The 16,472-nt window shown below is 47.7% G+C and overlaps 7 protein-coding genes across 7 annotated transcripts; 4 read left to right on the forward strand and 3 right to left on the reverse strand.

Annotated features, from left to right (window-relative positions):
* The first annotated feature begins 121 nt into the window (after nt 1-121).
* Nucleotides 122-2,500, forward strand: BT62DRAFT_927676 (uncharacterized protein). The gene is made up of 7 exons (XM_043185320.1): nt 122-238; nt 291-352; nt 400-746; nt 796-828; nt 887-996; nt 1,044-1,309; nt 1,359-2,500. The coding sequence occupies exons 1-7, from the start codon at nt 158-160 to the stop codon at nt 2,239-2,241; spliced, it is 1,782 nt and encodes a 593-aa protein (XP_043043876.1). The 5' UTR covers nt 122-157; the 3' UTR covers nt 2,242-2,500.
* Nucleotides 2,468-4,011, reverse strand: BT62DRAFT_978557 (CMGC/MAPK protein kinase; the record flags this gene model as incomplete). The annotated part of the gene is made up of 10 exons (XM_043189353.1): nt 2,468-2,547; nt 2,595-2,655; nt 2,708-2,773; nt 2,824-2,972; nt 3,024-3,135; nt 3,192-3,440; nt 3,494-3,567; nt 3,615-3,675; nt 3,723-3,916; nt 3,966-4,011. The coding sequence occupies 10 exons, from the start codon at nt 4,009-4,011 to the stop codon at nt 2,468-2,470; spliced, it is 1,092 nt and encodes a 363-aa protein (XP_043043877.1).
* Nucleotides 4,012-4,860: 849 nt separating this feature from the next.
* Nucleotides 4,861-5,222, forward strand: BT62DRAFT_927678 (uncharacterized protein). The gene has a single exon (XM_043185321.1). The coding sequence runs from the start codon at nt 4,993-4,995 to the stop codon at nt 5,203-5,205; it is 213 nt and encodes a 70-aa protein (XP_043043878.1). The 5' UTR covers nt 4,861-4,992; the 3' UTR covers nt 5,206-5,222.
* Nucleotides 5,223-5,996: 774 nt separating this feature from the next.
* On the forward strand, nt 5,997-7,707 carry BT62DRAFT_978558 (uncharacterized protein; the record flags this gene model as incomplete). Its single annotated transcript, XM_043189354.1, has 11 exons — nt 5,997-6,116; nt 6,165-6,238; nt 6,289-6,330; nt 6,379-6,439; nt 6,496-6,870; nt 6,921-7,003; nt 7,054-7,092; nt 7,151-7,204; nt 7,256-7,331; nt 7,388-7,434; nt 7,494-7,707. 11 exons carry the CDS (start codon nt 5,997-5,999, stop codon nt 7,705-7,707), a joined length of 1,185 nt encoding a protein of 394 aa, XP_043043879.1.
* Nucleotides 7,708-7,911: 204 nt separating this feature from the next.
* Nucleotides 7,912-9,767, reverse strand: BT62DRAFT_984890 (centromere/microtubule binding protein cbf5). The gene is made up of 6 exons (XM_043189891.1): nt 9,509-9,767; nt 9,266-9,450; nt 8,829-9,215; nt 8,589-8,771; nt 8,280-8,533; nt 7,912-8,222 (listed from the first exon to the last, which is right to left on the reverse strand). Exons 1-6 carry the CDS (start codon nt 9,715-9,717, stop codon nt 7,935-7,937), a joined length of 1,506 nt encoding a protein of 501 aa, XP_043043880.1. The 5' UTR covers nt 9,718-9,767; the 3' UTR covers nt 7,912-7,934.
* A 90-nt stretch (nt 9,768-9,857) lies between these two features.
* On the forward strand, nt 9,858-10,791 carry BT62DRAFT_509108 (ribosomal protein L22e). Its single transcript, XM_043181200.1, has 5 exons — nt 9,858-9,925; nt 10,000-10,174; nt 10,226-10,331; nt 10,382-10,432; nt 10,484-10,791. Exons 1-5 carry the CDS (start codon nt 9,923-9,925, stop codon nt 10,512-10,514), a joined length of 366 nt encoding a protein of 121 aa, XP_043043881.1. The 5' UTR covers nt 9,858-9,922; the 3' UTR covers nt 10,515-10,791.
* BT62DRAFT_916822 (uncharacterized protein) lies at nt 10,647-16,160 on the reverse strand (the record flags this gene model as incomplete). The annotated part of the gene is made up of 22 exons (XM_043184013.1): nt 10,647-10,877; nt 10,939-11,023; nt 11,072-11,326; nt 11,374-11,433; nt 11,489-11,529; nt 11,579-11,688; nt 11,738-11,960; nt 12,014-12,184; nt 12,255-12,378; nt 12,464-12,506; nt 12,551-12,967; nt 13,014-13,186; nt 13,237-13,313; nt 13,438-13,621; nt 13,848-13,945; nt 14,118-14,144; nt 14,203-15,308; nt 15,366-15,405; nt 15,452-15,603; nt 15,648-15,756; nt 15,815-15,824; nt 15,880-16,160. The coding sequence occupies 22 exons, from the start codon at nt 16,158-16,160 to the stop codon at nt 10,647-10,649; spliced, it is 4,017 nt and encodes a 1,338-aa protein (XP_043043882.1).
* Nucleotides 16,161-16,472: the final 312 nt, after the last annotated feature.

A 16,472-nucleotide genomic window follows, 5' to 3' on the forward strand; every position in this document is an offset into this window, starting at 1 on the left:
GAACAGAAGATATTCGCATCAAAGCTCGAGGTACTTTAATAGTTCTACCACCGGGCCGAATGGCCGGATAGCATCACGTGTAGTGACGCGTGATGTTGCTTTTTCCAACAACCACTAGGTGGCCACCCGTCGCCTTGTCCTTGCCTCAAGTTCTGACATGGCATCCCTAGCTCAACCGCTGCCTGATCGACGAGCCTTGGAAAACATGAAACGTGCTGAACTTCAGAAACTGTGCAAGGTGCGACTCTCTATTCCTTTCACTGTGGCATACGACAACTCATTGCCATCAGGAATACGGCGTGCGAGCAAATCTCAAGTCTGAAGAACTCATTGATCTCCTCCTTGAAACCAGGTGCGTAGGATTATTCTCTGCTCTCCTGGCTGCTCAGCTGTTCTTAGAAAGCCCAATATTCGGACCGCAAAACCGGCACAACGGACCGTATCTACTAGACAGTCGAACCGCACCACGGAACGCATGAGTTCAGTCATTATTCACGACCACATTGAACAAGATGAGGATGCCCGGGATAGTCTGAAACGGGCAGAAATAGAGCCAGTTGCTCCGGTTCAGCCGCACCCTCCTCCCCGAACTCGCAAAGCCAAAGAAACCCAAACTAGGTTAGGAGTGGGGAGGCCTGTGGCTGCTGGAGGAACCGGTGCGCGAGCAGTTACAAAATCCGCTAACGTTACCAATGGAAAGCGAGGGAAAAGCAGGAGCGTCAAACCCCAGGTCACGATACAGGAAGGTGTGTTCTCTGTCATCCCCATTCTAATGTTCTAATCATGCAAGGTCAGAACCCGAACCAATACAAGAGTGGCCTCTCAATGGTGATTGCCCCTATCAACAGTGTGTCAATTCCGCATTAACGAAGAACACATGTAACAGATGATCAGCAACATGCGGCGGGACCATCTCGACCCCAAGCTTCCAGTTTCGACAAAGACGATCAACGGCAACCTACAGGCACCACCTTTGATCAACGTGTGGCAGACGCGGTAAGTGACTGAGCATGATTATTTTTGTCATTCTCAGTGGTGGCTAGATCAATCCTTTGCTGCGGCAAGTTCAGGCAATGAGGAAGGAACTTGATCAAATGAATGCTCTCAAAGCCGAAGTTGCGCAATTACAGAATCGAGTTGCCACGATACCACCTTTGCAATCGAAACTTGACGCTTTGAGTGCCGAAATTAGCAATTTACGAAGTCGCAGTACCGCGACTGAGGACCTTAGTGCTGAGGTACTGGAATTGAAGAACACCGTCATCAATATGTCCTCCGCGCAGGTCAAATTAAATTTCAACGATGCTAGGTAAGCCTTCTCCGATGTCCATGAACTTTATATTCTGATACATTACCAGTCGACAAGCAACATCTTCCAACGACGGCACGTCATCTTTACCTCATCCAGGAATGGCTCCAAGCCTCCTTGGGAAACGGCATCGGGACTCGACCTTGAGCGACGTTACAGGGGTGATTGAAGAGGGTGACCAAGGCGACTTCTCCGACTCAGCCCTAGCACGAAAGGTTATCAGGCCGAATAGAAAACGACCCCGGACGATATCAGAAGCAGACGCAGAACGCGAAGAGTCGTCGGAACCGGAAGTCAGCGAACCAAAGACTCCTCCCAACAATAGACAGACGCGGTCTGATAGTCTGGATTTCCATTTCCATGGTCCTGAGACGTCTGAAGAGTATGTCGATCCGCCACCTCCAACGAATCACTTACCTGCGTTCTATGGATCTTCACCTTCTCCAAGGCAAGGCACTGCCCATAATATTCCAGAGAACCAACACCCATTCAATTTCACATTTTCTGTGCCTATTCCTCCGACACCAAACCCGACGTTTTCAATGCCCTTTGCGTATCCTGAGCCCCCTCAATCACCGACGCCTGCCGGCCATGGACAAATTAACATCCAAGGGCATTCAAATATGTTCCAGTCACTGGGACTTCCGCCTCTGATGCGACCGCGTTCCGGACTTCGAGGCGTATCCAATCCAGTACAATCTCGTGAAGGTTCTGCTGGGTTAGGTGCATTTCTTAACCAGACGGCCCTTGGCCGTGACACCGAGCAGGATGATAGCCCGTCTGAGCCCATCGATGCCGATCATGACGACGACGACAATCCGACGACGAAGCGCACCATGTATGGGACAGAGTTAGAGACTGATACCCGATTTGGTGATTTTGGTTTAGAGGGTGTTGCGAGTGGCGGTTTTTGGACCCCACCGAAATTCTGATGTCAACACGTGCAATTACAGCTTTAGGTACCTTTGGATATACATACAGCTGCTTGTGGTGCCCGCATCTCCCGGAGCATATTAATTGTTCTCTACCGTGTACATCTTCTTGAATTGTTGTAAATCAGGTACCTAGGCTGCATTAACACTACGTGAATAGTTATTTACGATCGTTAGTATAATCACCGAACCGCGATTTTGTCGTGCAGTAGTTCTTTCTGATGTCCTAGATAGAAGGTACAAAGGACATGACTTCTCGGTAAAGTAGCTCCTTTAGTTGGTCCTTTGTCAGACTCTCCTTGTGCACTAGACAGACAGATTAATGAAACATCAGAGCAGGTATCCAAACTCACGATCAAAGGCAAAGTATGAAGGACTCAGTGGTGCAGCAACTGGTTCGTCGTCAGGATCGTGCTTGGGACGACTGTCAGGACCTCAACCAAATGATGAAGCAGAACAGTCATACGTATGAAGCAAGATAGGGGTGTTCCAGTGCTTCATCAACAGTCAACCGCCTCTTTGGATCAAATATCTTGAAAAGGCCTCAGCGACATTTCATTGCTATAGCAGGGTTCTTCTCACCAAGGTCTTTGACAAGAAATCGATAGCATCTTTGGATGCGTGAGGGAACAGAGTTGGAAATGGCCTTCGCTTTCGAATAGGCAAAGCACGGATATAATCTCGTGAACGACGAGATGTTATTGCGTAGAATTCATCTAAACTAGGTGTGCCTAACACTAGTGCATTAGTGAAAAAAACATCAGAAAGATAGATATGCATACCAATCACATCCAATATGAGATCAAGCTGATGGCTGTAGTCTCGGCCAGGGAAAAGTGGCCGACCAGTCAATAACTCAGCTAGAATGCACCCAATAGCCCAGATATCAATTGCCTTGCCAAAAAAAAAGTTCGTCGCCAGTGTCTCAGATAATAGGACAGCAACCTCACTTTGGTGTACATTTTGAATGACAACATGATCTCGGGTGCTCTGTACCATCGTGTTGCCACATATTCCGTCATTAGTCCCTGTTCCTTCCCCCCGGAAACACTGGTTTTGACACTTCTGGCTAGTCCAAAGTCGCAAACTTTCAGGTCGCAGTTTGCGTTCAGGAGTAGGTTCGCCGGTTTCAGGTCACGGTGGACGATGTCAGCGCTATGAATAGATTTGAGGGCTCTTAATGTTTGATATACAAAGTACTAGAGAATGACAAGTAAGGACGATGCCATTTTGAAGTTTTACGAATATATACCTGGCAATGATCATCTGTAAGATGTTGCGTTCGAATCACCCTATGGAGATCCGTTTGCATCAACTCCTGAATGACTGAAGGAAATGAAAAAGACAAGGGGAGTATAATGAAGTCCACAAACAGTATATCTCTTTAAAGGAGTCTAGGGAGGGAGGTTTGATGATGTCAAGGACAGATATTATCTGTAAATATGATCAGTAGGGGGGAATTACCGACAACAGGTGCTTACGTTTTCATTGAGACAAGTCTCCGTAAAGAACTTCAAGAGTTTTAGTTCGCGGAGAGTGCGAAGACAAAACAAGGTATGATCGAAAGGTAGAATTTTCTTGATCGCAACCTGCCGGCCTGTAGGCTTGTGGAGAGCTGAAGCCACAGTACCATACGCTCCTTCTCCAATAGCATGCAGAAGTTGATAATCATCACCTGAATGATGATGACGAACGAACTAGGTGTTGAGTGAGATCAGGCTCACCAATATCGAATTTAGGAAGGGGTTTCTGAGCCTTTCGAGAGGACATTGTAACACCAGGATCCAGCCGTGGCGAAGGGAATGAGAAATATAGACGTGGGGAAACTAGGGAGTGGGAAGGAAAGTGAATACCAGTATTGTGCAAGGAGTAATAATTACGGTCATATAAGTACGTTCGGCGCATCACCATCCCCATGATTTCTGATGGGTTGCACCGAGGGTAAAAATAGGTAGAAACCGGCGGTGTGGCCACAATGGGACGACGCGCCAAGTTGACATCAGGTGCGGGCTGCCCTTCGCGGGTATTTATACAAGCACTGCTACTGAGGATAATGAAGATAGGTCCAAGGAGACAAAGACATCACGGATTGCCATCTGTACCACGGTTACATGTCCTGGTCACGGCTGTTTCCAAGCTGCTTCAGCCCGGAGCGTAGAGGCCTAAGCAGTGATCCACTGATTGGCGATTCTGGCCCACTGGGCACTCGGGTTGCAGTCACATGGTATAGTGCCATCATCGATGCATCCATTACGACATTTCGTTTTCGTGGAGGTGATTGGCCGTGTTTATTTTGGTGGTCGAAGGCCTCAAGCAGTTTTTTTTTTTTTGTCCTCAGCATTTGATTAACCGCAACAAGTAAGCTAACTACTAAGACGCGGTGGAGGTACAGGGCCTCAGGATCCTCTTTCCCTCTTGTTCCAGTCCCTCCGTTCTTCCTTCTGAGTTCCCCGGGTGTTTTGGCGTGTAGTGTGGAGTAGAGTAATGGACATGTATGGCCTCAAGCAGTGACTGCTGAGCCTCTGCTGCTCACTTGAGGAGTGGGATGTAACTGGCTATAACGAGAGCCTCAGAGACTGTCCTCAAATCAATTGCAACATGTGAATGGCTGGCTATCTAGTAATACAAGGGAGAGGTGGATGGGGGACAAAAAACTTGACGACTTGTACAATAATGGTCCAGTAATACTGAATGAGGATTGGTTAAGTCTGGGGAAGCCAAGACTACTCGAGTGAGCCAATTGTGAGATAAATGAAGAGGCGGAGCCTCACCAGGCAACAGGAGTTACTGACAGGTGAAGGAGGAGGCGAAGCCTCGAAGCCTGGGATTGGTGGTCAGGAAAGATTGACAGTGAGAAAGCGGAGCTCATCTCACTTAGGGATGCGGGATGAAAGTAGGAATGAAGAAGAGACACCTGGCGCCGATGTCTCTCATGAATCAGCATCAGCCGAGACTCGGCACTGAGACAGAGACGGCACCGGCAATCCCTCTTCATGGACGAGCGGAGCTGTGTATCTCTGTGTCGACAGAGATTGTGACAACCTCGAGAGTCACGCAGAGGCCTGCGAAAACGCTTCCTACCCTTGGAATCCGCCTTTACGACGGGCTGATTGGTCAGCCGAAAAAGCAGACGAGAACTTGCCTTCGTCTTTTTTGCCGACGTGCCCGATCTGTTATCTGTACGAATTTCGTTGTTGAACATTATGGACGAGCACTAATGAACGGTGTAACTAGCGCCTTTGGCTTTCAGAACACGTACTCATAACGTACTCGACTTTTCTTCATTCCAAGCTGTCTCCGAGATAGCCGCTCCGAATGATGACTTTCCGTATTCATGTTTCTCTCATTGCTATACCGTAGCAAATCCGGAGATGCATGGTGCGCATTTCCAGCCTGAAATCCCCCACAATCACTGGAGTATTCTGCTACGACATTATAACCATTCCTCTGTGTTCCAGTTGCCTGGTATCGTCTTAGATGCAACATCAATGCCATCACATCTACTCCGTATGGTTTGTTCGACAGGAGTGAGAATTTTTTGACTCAAACGAGGCACTATCCATGCAGTCGGGTATTCAGTTAGACCATCAGGCATCATTTTCCATCTTTTTGGGTCCACGACGTTGAAAATGCTTCAGTTCCTCAGGGTCTCATATATAAGGCGTCTTTCTTGTTCTCGTTTTCACCTTCTATTCATTCCCCACTTTCTTTTGCTTTCTTCCATTTTGTTTTGACCCTTTGAACGATCGCTAGCGATGTTCTGTCTTTCTCTACTATGCCTGGCACTGGTGCATTCTTTATCCGTTTCTGCTACTGTGTATGATGTGCAGGTCGGGGGAGCCAACGGAACGCTGGCTTATAGCCCGGAAGCTATCGTGCGTCTATCTATGTTACTGAAGGCCTCAGCTCAAGCTTTGCTTCAGTTCGCTCAGCCAGGTGACCAAGTCGTTTTTCATTTTAATCCAAAGAATCACACAGTCACTCAGTCTTCATTTGCGTAAGTGCCGCCCTCTTTTCAACCACACTGGTCTTATACCTACCACACAGCGATCCTTGTGGTCCTAAGGAAGGCGGCCTTGATTCTGGTTTGTACGTTCTTAACTTGGGCCTCTTATTATTTCCTGAATACTGTGTTAGTGTGCCCGTCGCTACCAATACCACTGACAGTCTTCCAACGTGGACAATCACTGTGAATGACGTGCGTCCAGTACAATCAGTGTCCCCGTTTCCACATGATTGAAATCTTGATCTTAGACTCAACCCATATGGGTGTACTGTAAGCAAGCGGCGAATACGCCTGCGAGTCACTGTGGCCTGGGGATGGTCTTTGCTGTCAATTGCGGAGCTGATGGCTCCCCCAACTCTTTTTCTAATTTCAAGAGTGCTGCATTAGCCGTTGGTGCGAGTCTGAGTGCCGCAGCTGCAACCTCTACAGCCTCTTCTTCCGAATCCGCTGTGTCAACAACATGGACCGCCGCATATGGTAATGTTACCATACCCCCTGCAGCCGAACCAACGTTGGTGACCGAGACCATTACTTTGGAGGCATCGACCTGGACAACGACATACTCGTCGTATCCAGGTTCGCCTGCAGCTACTCCCGCATCCTTGGAGGGCAACGTCATCAAGGTCAAACAACATAACTGTTCTATGTGGCAGAGCTAACTGCAGTCTTCTAGGTGACCGTTGGCGGATCTAATCAGTTGGTGTTCGACCCTCCGCGAATTTCTGCTGAACCCCGTGATATTATCATGTTCGAATTGTAAGTTCAATTATTTCTGATCTACTTTCGCTGCTTCAATTATATTGTAGCCAGTCAAAAAACCACACTGTGACTCAGTCTTCCTTTGAGTGAGTCGTTCATCCGTCCGGTAGTCTCGAATGATCGGTCATTCACTCGTCTTGTTAGTGATCCTTGTCGCCAACTGAATGCTAATGGAACGATTGGATTCGACTCGGGTTTGTGAGTGTTTCCTATCTTCTTGCAATAGCCTTGCATTTAAGTCGTTCCTAGCCATGCCGTCACTGACAATGCAACTCTGCCAACGTGGAATATCACGGTGAACGACACAGCGCCTATCTGGGCTTATGTAGGTTTCTTTCTCGTCTGATGTCAACAATTTCTGAAATTCTGTTTTCTTTCTAGTGTCGTCAGAAGACTCCCACGAGCCACTGTGGAGCTGGAATGGTCTTGTGCGTCTCATGGTTTCTTCCTTCCTGTTAATAAGACGATTCAACATCTGCTCTTTCAGCGCGATCAACTCAAACGAACAATCAGCGCGAAACTTCAGCGCGTTCCAGAATCTTGCTGAGCAACTCAACGGCACAGCGTCTACTAGCTCAAGTAGCAGTACTGCTGGAGAGTCCCAGACCAGTGTGCCAGCTAGCGGCACTCTCTCCGTGGGCGTGAGCAGTGCCATACTCACAGTTGTTGTTGCTGCTGCTTTAGTTTCATCCCTTCTCTGATCTGCTTCGGGGTTTCTGGTGTGGTTATTCCCTTTCTCTTGAGGACATTCTCTCACAGTATGCTAAAACGGACCTTCTCTATATATGTTAATGTCGACCATCTTGTTTTTCGGGTACTCATCAGATATTTACTCCCAAAAGTCTAATTGGTTACCACTTTTTATCACCCAAAAACAAAGAATAGCATTATAAGATAAAGTAAAGCTATGATACAAGACATCAAGACATCACAGGCCACCGGCCTCTTTTGCTTTCTTCTCCTTCCTCAGCCGTTTCCGTTCACGACGGGCTTCTTCGTCCTCTTCAGCGCCGTCACCCTCTTTTGCTGCTTTTTTCTCTTTCTTCCGCCGCTTGCGCTCGGCACGCTCGGCATCTTCATCGACGTTCACTTCATCATGGGATTGGACTTCTGATTTCCGCTTCCGTTTTTTCTCCTCTTTGGAATCTATCTCCACTACATCCTTTGAGTCAGGCGCTGGTGCTATCGGCACTGTGGATGGCCCAGTCGGTGGTTTCTGTAATACGGTATTTAACGAACATAGAACAAGAACATAGATTGAACGCAAATGTACCTCATCGCGGGTGTAGTCAACATAGTCCTTACTCCAGTCGGTAGGGGTGACGCCCTCGAGCTTTTCGCCGTGTTTGCCAAGTGTACCGTCCTTGACCATCTTCTTCTTCTTCAACGCGACGGGCCCAAGACCCCAGCGTCGAGGGTACGTATCGCGCTCCATGATACACCGCTTCACTTTCGCAACAACACCGTGGTCGCACGTGGCTAACTCGACAGTGGACATCTGGGCAATACCCAGAGCTATTGCCTCACCTAGCGACCCAAAATTGAGAGCGCTCTTCGGCAGGATATGACATGACAACCGCACCTTTCGTGGTCATTAAGACGACCTCCTCGTTCAAGGATATGTCAGCTTCGTATCTCAGGAGACCGGGGATCATGAGTTTGGCGCCGTAACACACGGCGTTCACAGCACTGTCCTTGACGACAATGCGCTTATAACCAACCATCAAGCATTCCAATGGTCGGATGACTCGGCGTAGGTAGGACTCTTTGGAAGGAAGGATGTCAGATAATGCAAAGGATAAGAAACGGGCGATACACATACCATCGCGGGTATTGTCGTACATCCACTGTGCGTCCAAAACATCGTGCATGGTAACCATGTCATCGTTTTCAGACATTGCACCGCTCCTGACACGACGAAGCTCTTGCATATGTCCACCTACGCCCAAGATCAAACCAAGATGCACACAAAGAGTTCGTATGTAAGTCCCGGCTTCACAGGATACCCAGAAAACTGCCAAGTTGCGTTTATCATCGAATTCGAGGAGCTTGGATTCATAAATAGTGCGAATCCGAAGTTGACGCTTGACGGCAGATATTAGAGGAGGTCTCTGGAAGAGGGCACCAGATAATGTTTGGAGGGAGCGAGGAAGGGCCGTGGGATCCGGGAGATTTGCGTGTAGACGGAGCACGCAGACATACTCCTTCCCTAGTAACGAGATAAAGAAAACATTTGAAAAAAAAACAAGTGAGACTTACCAGCACCCTGCTGGGATTTGACTAGTCTCGTTGCACGGTCTATACAGACGATCAAACATCCGGTTACTTTGGGGTCAAGTGTACCACTGTGACCGGTCTTTTCAACACGGAGAATTCTTCGAAGCCAAGCGACAACTTCATGGGAGGAAGGATTCGAGGGCTTGTCGAGGTTGATTACGCCAGATCTAAGTGTCGCGTTTAATATTTTCAGATCGACTCCGTATGTATGACAGCCACACTGACTTTATATAAGAGATGATGTCTCGTTTGAGGGGGACGCATCCTGCAGGGATTGGCGTAAAGTGTCCAGAGCGTACAAGCAACTTGTCGTAGTTTTTTAAAAGTAAAGGCCATTGAGAAGTGTCCAGCTTTGGCGTAATTTCGGGCTTAATAGAATAGTTGCCATCGACCTGAGCGGACGATACTTGCTCACGGGTCAAAGAAGGCGACATGGCCGGCGCGGATGGCAAAACAACGAGGTGAGTACGACGTTCAACACGACGACCAAGCGGTCCGGTTTCCAAAAAATTTCGGCCGGCAGTTTCGGCACGGAAACGGCCGTAATGTCAAACTTTATTTGTCCACCTGTACAGTCGACAATTCTTCATAGTAAAGCTCTCAAGTTCGCCAAAGACCATCAAGACCCGACTCACAAAAATGGTCAGTATAGCTTGGTACCGCTTTGCTGAGTTACCTTCTCAGTAGGCTCATACCTTGCTTTTCTCTCTGTATAGCCCAAGGCCGCCCCTGGAAAAGTCGCTACTAAGCATAAATTCGTTGTTGACTACTCCAAGCCTGCGGCTGACGGAGTTTTCGACGGTGCCGATTTCGAAAAGTTCCTCCATGACCGTATCAAGGTCGACGGAAAGGCTGGTCAGCTCGGTGAAAACGTTAAGATCACCAGAGATGGTGAGTGCACATCCCGTCACCACGTCCAAAGTTATAAATTCTGTTACGCAGGCAACACCAAAATCACCGTGACCTCTAGCATTCCATTCTCGAAACGGTACCTCAAGTACCTCACCAAGAAGTTCTTGAAAAAGAACAGCTTGAGAGATTGGATTCGGTAAGTTCGTTCGTCATGCAATTCTCTCTTTTAATAATAATGTTCTGCAGCGTTGTCGCGTCGTCGAAGGACAACTACCAGTTGCGCTTCTATAATATCCAGTAGGTTTTATTTTTGGACTCATCCTTGTCGTTGGCTTACGTTTTTTTCAGCACTGGAGATGACGAGGAAGACGAGGAGTAGATACCCAAACCTTTCACTGTGTCCATTTGCGATGATTGGTCCGTCAATAAAACATTTAAAGCGCCAGTTCTTCAGGACCTAAGTAAACAGCTGATCCAACGGAAGTGCGACACAATCATGGTCGCTAATATATTACATGGCTATTGAAATAGACACTTCATTCTCGTCTTCTACTTTGACTTTCCCCAGCACCGACAGGGCCATGTCGTTCCAAAGAATCTGGCTTTCATTGAGTACCTTGCCTCGGAACTGTTGTGCTAAGACAGCAGCCAACTGTGTTCGCAAATGCTTTAAGGCAATGTTTGTCTTGGGTGGGACGCGGAACTTGATTTTTCGATCAATGAAGAGCGAATCCGATATAAGCTGTGAACGATTCTGGATCAGCCTAGGGACGAGCATCTGTTGGAATATCTAGATTAATCACCTTTGCTTCGGACTCCCCGCACAACAACAGAATAGCCAGGTCGTCAACAGGTGTGGTCTCCCATGCATACAGTTTCTTTGAATGCCTAGGGACGCAATTAGTTAAGGTTGAAACGAATAGATGTAGCCCCTACATTAGAGTAAAGTAAGCAAGATGATTAGCTCCTAAGTCACCAGGCTTTCGACCGAAATTGACAGAAGAGGGATGGAAAGCGGCTAGCTGGTTGTTTGATATCGTCCGCATGTGGTTCGTAGTAGGATCCACTGCCAGTATTTTTGGATAGAGGCCAGCGACCAGAGCAGCGTTGAAAAGTGCTGTGTTATTGGAGTTGCTGTCAAGCTCAGGTGGAACCATGATGAAACGCGTTCGATTTCGACCACAACGCGCCCTATATAGGATGAGATTAAATAGACAACAAAACGTATGAGAATATACCGGCTGAGTTCTCGGACGAGGTTCCTGTCGACTTGGATGAACGAAGAGTCGATGAGATACCTGCGTGACGTTCATTGCTTTCGAGTCCGTTACGAACAAAGAGAGAATGACTAACCCTAGAAACTGCTGACGAAGTTCCTCGATCTGCTGTAAGTTCTAGGTACAATCAGTAACGTGGTGTTAAAATTCACCAAGGAGGACATACTTGGTGGCTCAAAAAATTGACGCGACAGAATTTTCTCGCAGCTCCTGGGTTCCCACAAGTTCTCCGCCAACTTGAGAATGCATTATGTATGGTCAGGAAATCAGAATTTTCTAAGGATAGCATCAGAAAGATGAACTCTAAATAGCCGCTCCTACGCACCAACTCTAAAAGTAGCTTTCGCACGATCGGCCTCTTGTTCAAGTCCCATTGGCGTAATAAAAGGTGACTTGGAGTTCAGAGTCGCCGCAATAGTGAGGGCGGGATCTAGGCAGCGCAGAAGAGCCGCTAATAGTAGGAACTTCCCAAGGTGCACATCTGTCGGCAGCTTGCTCAACAGTCGGCCCATGGGCGTGATTTCCTCCGAGGTCGTCAGCGCGCGCACCTAAGCGTAATTGTTTGTCAATGACATAAAAGAAGTCAAGTGGTGCAGCTGACCTCTACGAGCATCGAGATGGCACGCTGCACGTTTATAGACACGGGGGGATCCAATGCTCGAGAGAGAACGTCTTCGATCGAGGTCCCAAGATTCACCTTCATGATCTTTATCCGAAGTGCCAAGTCTGATAAACTTAGTCTCATCATCTCTGGGAGAGGGTGGTCGACCATCTAATCGAAATCTGAGCAAAAGGTGGGAGGCAGCGAGAAGTGCAAGCATTACCCGAGTGTCATGACGAACTTTAGTGAAGAGATGGAAACACAGTCCGCTTTGTACACGGCCTGCCCTACCACGCCTTTGCGATGCATTGCTCCTGGCGATAAAGGTATCCACAAGCCTACTAATCTGACGTTTTTCATCGAATCTGAGGTTCATGTAAGGACTTGGTTAGGATGGATAGTAAATGACAGTACCTCATCTCCCTATGCTTCCCAGTATCTATGACACACGTTACATCGGGGATCGTGATACCGGTTTCTGCGATGTTAGTGGCTGAAAGACGATGAGTTGCGTTGCCAGGAGGAGTATATGCTCACCAATGACGATCTTCCGGACGCCCGATGAAGGAGTATCAAAGACCGCGCTCTGGTTTTCACTGGAAAGCATGGAATGCAATGGATAAATCCTGAAGTCATCACTTCCGAAGTAAGGATGCTCCGTCAATAAGTCATTGAGGCGACGGATCTCTCCAATCCCGGGCATGAAAATCAAAATGGCAGATGAATAAGACATGTAACCAGCCTCTTGCAAACAGATCCGCTCCAGAAGGCAAAGTATAAGATCATAAGGAATTAGCCGCTCGTCTAAAAGGTTGATAGTGTGGACAGTGCTTGGGGAGTACTTCTTGCCAAGGTTGACGTTTTCATGAACGGTATCAGAATCTTCTTCGTTGTCCCGAACCAAATCTTCCGACCAGTCAATACGATTCTTACCACGATAAAAAGTATCGTGTACTGTGAGAACATAAGCATTGGAAGGATGAAACGGAAGCTGACTTACATCGTCGTGCGTACGGGGAATTCTCAGATATCGACCATTTGGTGAACTCAAGAGCATCTTCAAGATAGTTCACCTCAACAGGAAATGTACGGCCTGGAACATGAATTGTTGGGCATCCTCCAAAGAATTCCGATATTTTCACAGAGTCGACAGTGGCAGACATCAATATAACTCTATGATAAGACCGTCAGAGTTCGCACGCAAAGACGAAGACAATCAATACCGGAGATTGGATCGCTGTTGCAGCAATGACTTAAGGACAATGAGCAAAAAGTCAGATTCGATTGTACGTTCATGAACCTGTAGCAAATCGTTGGTATCTCAGTGGCTAAAAAGGAATGGATGAGCTACCTCATCGATAATGATATGCTAAAGTTTTCTTGTAAGAGCATTGCCCACAGCGTAAAAGGAAGATCGTTCTCACCGTTAACTCGTCAAAAGCTGTGCCTTGTCCGCCTTGCCCGGTGCCGCCTTCAAGCATTCGCAGAGCAATTCCGTTGGTAACAAACGCTAGGCGGGTGTTTCTAGTGGTGTTACTTTCCAAACGGATAGAGTATCCCACAAGAGAATTCAGGGTTCCCACAGCACCGGGCAAATCTCCTAGTTCCCTGGAAACACCTGAACATGTTGTCAGCGGCACTGACAGAATGGACCCAAATTTCGTACGTTGAGCAAGCGATATAGCTGATATACGTCTCGGCTCCGTGCAATATATTTTGCATGGAATACCACGGGAAAGCTGATCCTCCAAGATGAACGCTGGAACCTGAGTGGATTTGCCGCTGGTTGGCGTGTTTAGTCATGGAAAATAGAACCTTGCAGGTGAGAACGCACCATCCAGTCTCACCACTGAGAACCAGGACCTGAGATCGATCCAGAGCTGCGATAATATCCTCTCGATATCCAGCGATAGGAAGTTTATTTCGCTGAGCCTAGGAAGATCATCAGGGTATATTAAGTGCAGAAGATAAAATAATACGCCACCAGCATTTCTTGGTATGATAGACTGTCTCTACGCTGATTGAAGCTTGATTTGAGCTGTTCGCTGATACCTTGACCAGATCGTTCGCGTCCGAAAGAATATAGCAGATCCGTATTGCTTACAGCAGATCTGACCATCTTGCCGGCGATCTAGTGTTAATGGTTGAGATCAGGGTCAACAGCATGGTGGTGAAACGTGAGGACAAACCTTGCTAGACGTTTGCAATTTTGGTTCAGCTATGGTTCTTAATCTGCTCCAAACACTCCGATTGATGGAATCTTCCTCAGATTTTCTGGCCGTCTCCAGTTCATCCCAAAGATCTCTGAATACCGCAGGTAACAAACGAAAGAATGTTTGGCCACCAACAACAGCCGCAGTTCCTGAGGCAAAGCCATCGGCAGGGGGGAAGGTGATGGCATGGAGAGCCAGGGTGGAGACATATTGCTCCGCTTGGCCTTCATCGTGACAGGCAACAGACTCCATTGACCACTCGTCAGTTTTTCTGCCCTGCCATCGAATGTTGACCGCTGCCCTCTTAGCGCGACCGGCGCCAGATATGATGCTGAACGTAATGACTGCATATCGGTCTACTTTTGCAACAGTATCTGATAGCAACGATTTCGGAGTACGGCCCGACCAATGTTTAGGCAGAGGCATAGCTCTAACAGTGACAGTACTTCCTTTGGTGGTCGTCTCCGTCGCCGGAATGTCTTCAAGAAGGTCAAGTATACCCACATCCGCATCTCCAACATCTTCGTCAAATATATCGGACGCAACAGCAACAGACGTCTGGAGACGTGGAGGGAGTTTCTTCTCAGCTTGAATGGGTAGCGAGATTTCGCCGCGGAGACGTGCATCAAGAGTGCTCACGGCGACCTTGTCTCGCTCGATGTCATATTCAACGACAGCAGACTTTTCGTCGAAGAAATAATCGCTCTTCAAAGCATTCAAGCGACGCTTGATCTTATTTATTTCGACGGCATCCTGACTATGAGGATTCAAAGTGTCCAGTCGCAACTTCAGGCGGATATATTCCGCGTTGGCGTCGTCGAAATATGTACCATCGTTTCCGTCTACAAAGGAAGCTTGATGAGCTGTAAGATTGTCCTGGTCCCCGCAGCCTATAGAGGCGCATGGGCCGCAGGACGGAACAAATATGGGCGCATTCACATCGAGGTTGGAAGACTTGGTGGCTGGCTTGATAGTAGAGGGGGTTGCTTGAAATTCCGCAGGTGTTCGGGGTGTGCGTGGAGTTCGGGATTTGCTCTTCTTTGGAGTCTGGAGGCCACGAGGTTCCACGAAATCGTCAGAACCTATAGCAGAATACCGAGTCTTTGAAAAATGGTTCAGACAGATTCTGGGAAACGCACGTTGCTCGCCTAGCTCATCCTCAGAGCAATGCAAATACAGCTACAACACTTGAGACCAATTTTATACATATAAATAGAAAGCTCACCCAGTCGTAAGCTTCTTCTAGCTCGAACCCTGGTATGGCTTCAAGACACTCGATAACCCTCTCCTCAGAAAAACCGAGACGACGGAGAACACCGTAAGTGATAGCAAGTTTGGCAACCAGTTTGTCTTCTGGTTCGTCGATTTGTCGTCTCCCTGATTGTCATGAGTATACGTTGCCCTGGAGATTTTCTGTCTACCTTCGGAAGATCTGGAATCCAGAGCGAGACCAAGAATACGTTCAACGAGGACGGGATTCAACTCTAACCAAGGAAGAGTTTTGGAATAACGTCTATCCTGTTCTATGGCCTGCGATGGCGAAATGAGCTAAGTCCGCTATTTCAAGCTAGGTTGAGTGTTCTAATACCTTCACATTTCTGGAATCGCAGACAGTGAATACAGATATGGGGTACACTTGAGCAAGTGACGAACCTGACTATATCTCTTTCTGTTTTTTCTTGAAGTCTATCAACAAGATTCTGAAGCGACTGTTCTTCCACCTTGTCTGGATCGAACTCGTCATTTGGCTCCTCCTCTGGTCCTCCTTTCTCGACAAGATCCACCATTTCCGGTTGTTCTGGAAGTATGTCTGGGGCAGACGGACTGTCCGTAACATCCTCTAGTTCGACGGGTTTCTCGACCTTCTTGGGGACGGAGGTCGTCGCAAAACCCCGGAGGACAGGCTTCACCTGAGTCTTCTTCTTCTTGGCCATCCCAGATGGACCAAAAAAGAGAAAGAACGGCGGTTATTGGAAGTCGTTCCCTTTGCGACCAAGCCGGATTATCGTCGTCCACAATTGTAGGCGAATGAAGATGGTGTCTGTCAGGAACGTCCTACGCGTAAAAAGGAAAACAAGAAAGATCGCTGGGTGTCCTATATTCCACGGAAGTCGAGATAAGTTGCAACGAAATTCGGATGAGCATGAGAATTATCAAGATTGTCCTTGAGCATTTACTTAAATAAGTGCAGGTCGATGGCGCGGAGTCACCATCAGTCACAAAATCAACTCCGCTCGTCGGAATCA

This window comes from Guyanagaster necrorhizus (genome assembly GCF_019112545.1).
Source record: "Guyanagaster necrorhizus MCA 3950 unplaced genomic scaffold BT62scaffold_4, whole genome shotgun sequence".
NCBI classification, from domain to species: Eukaryota; Fungi; Basidiomycota; class Agaricomycetes; order Agaricales; family Physalacriaceae; genus Guyanagaster; species Guyanagaster necrorhizus.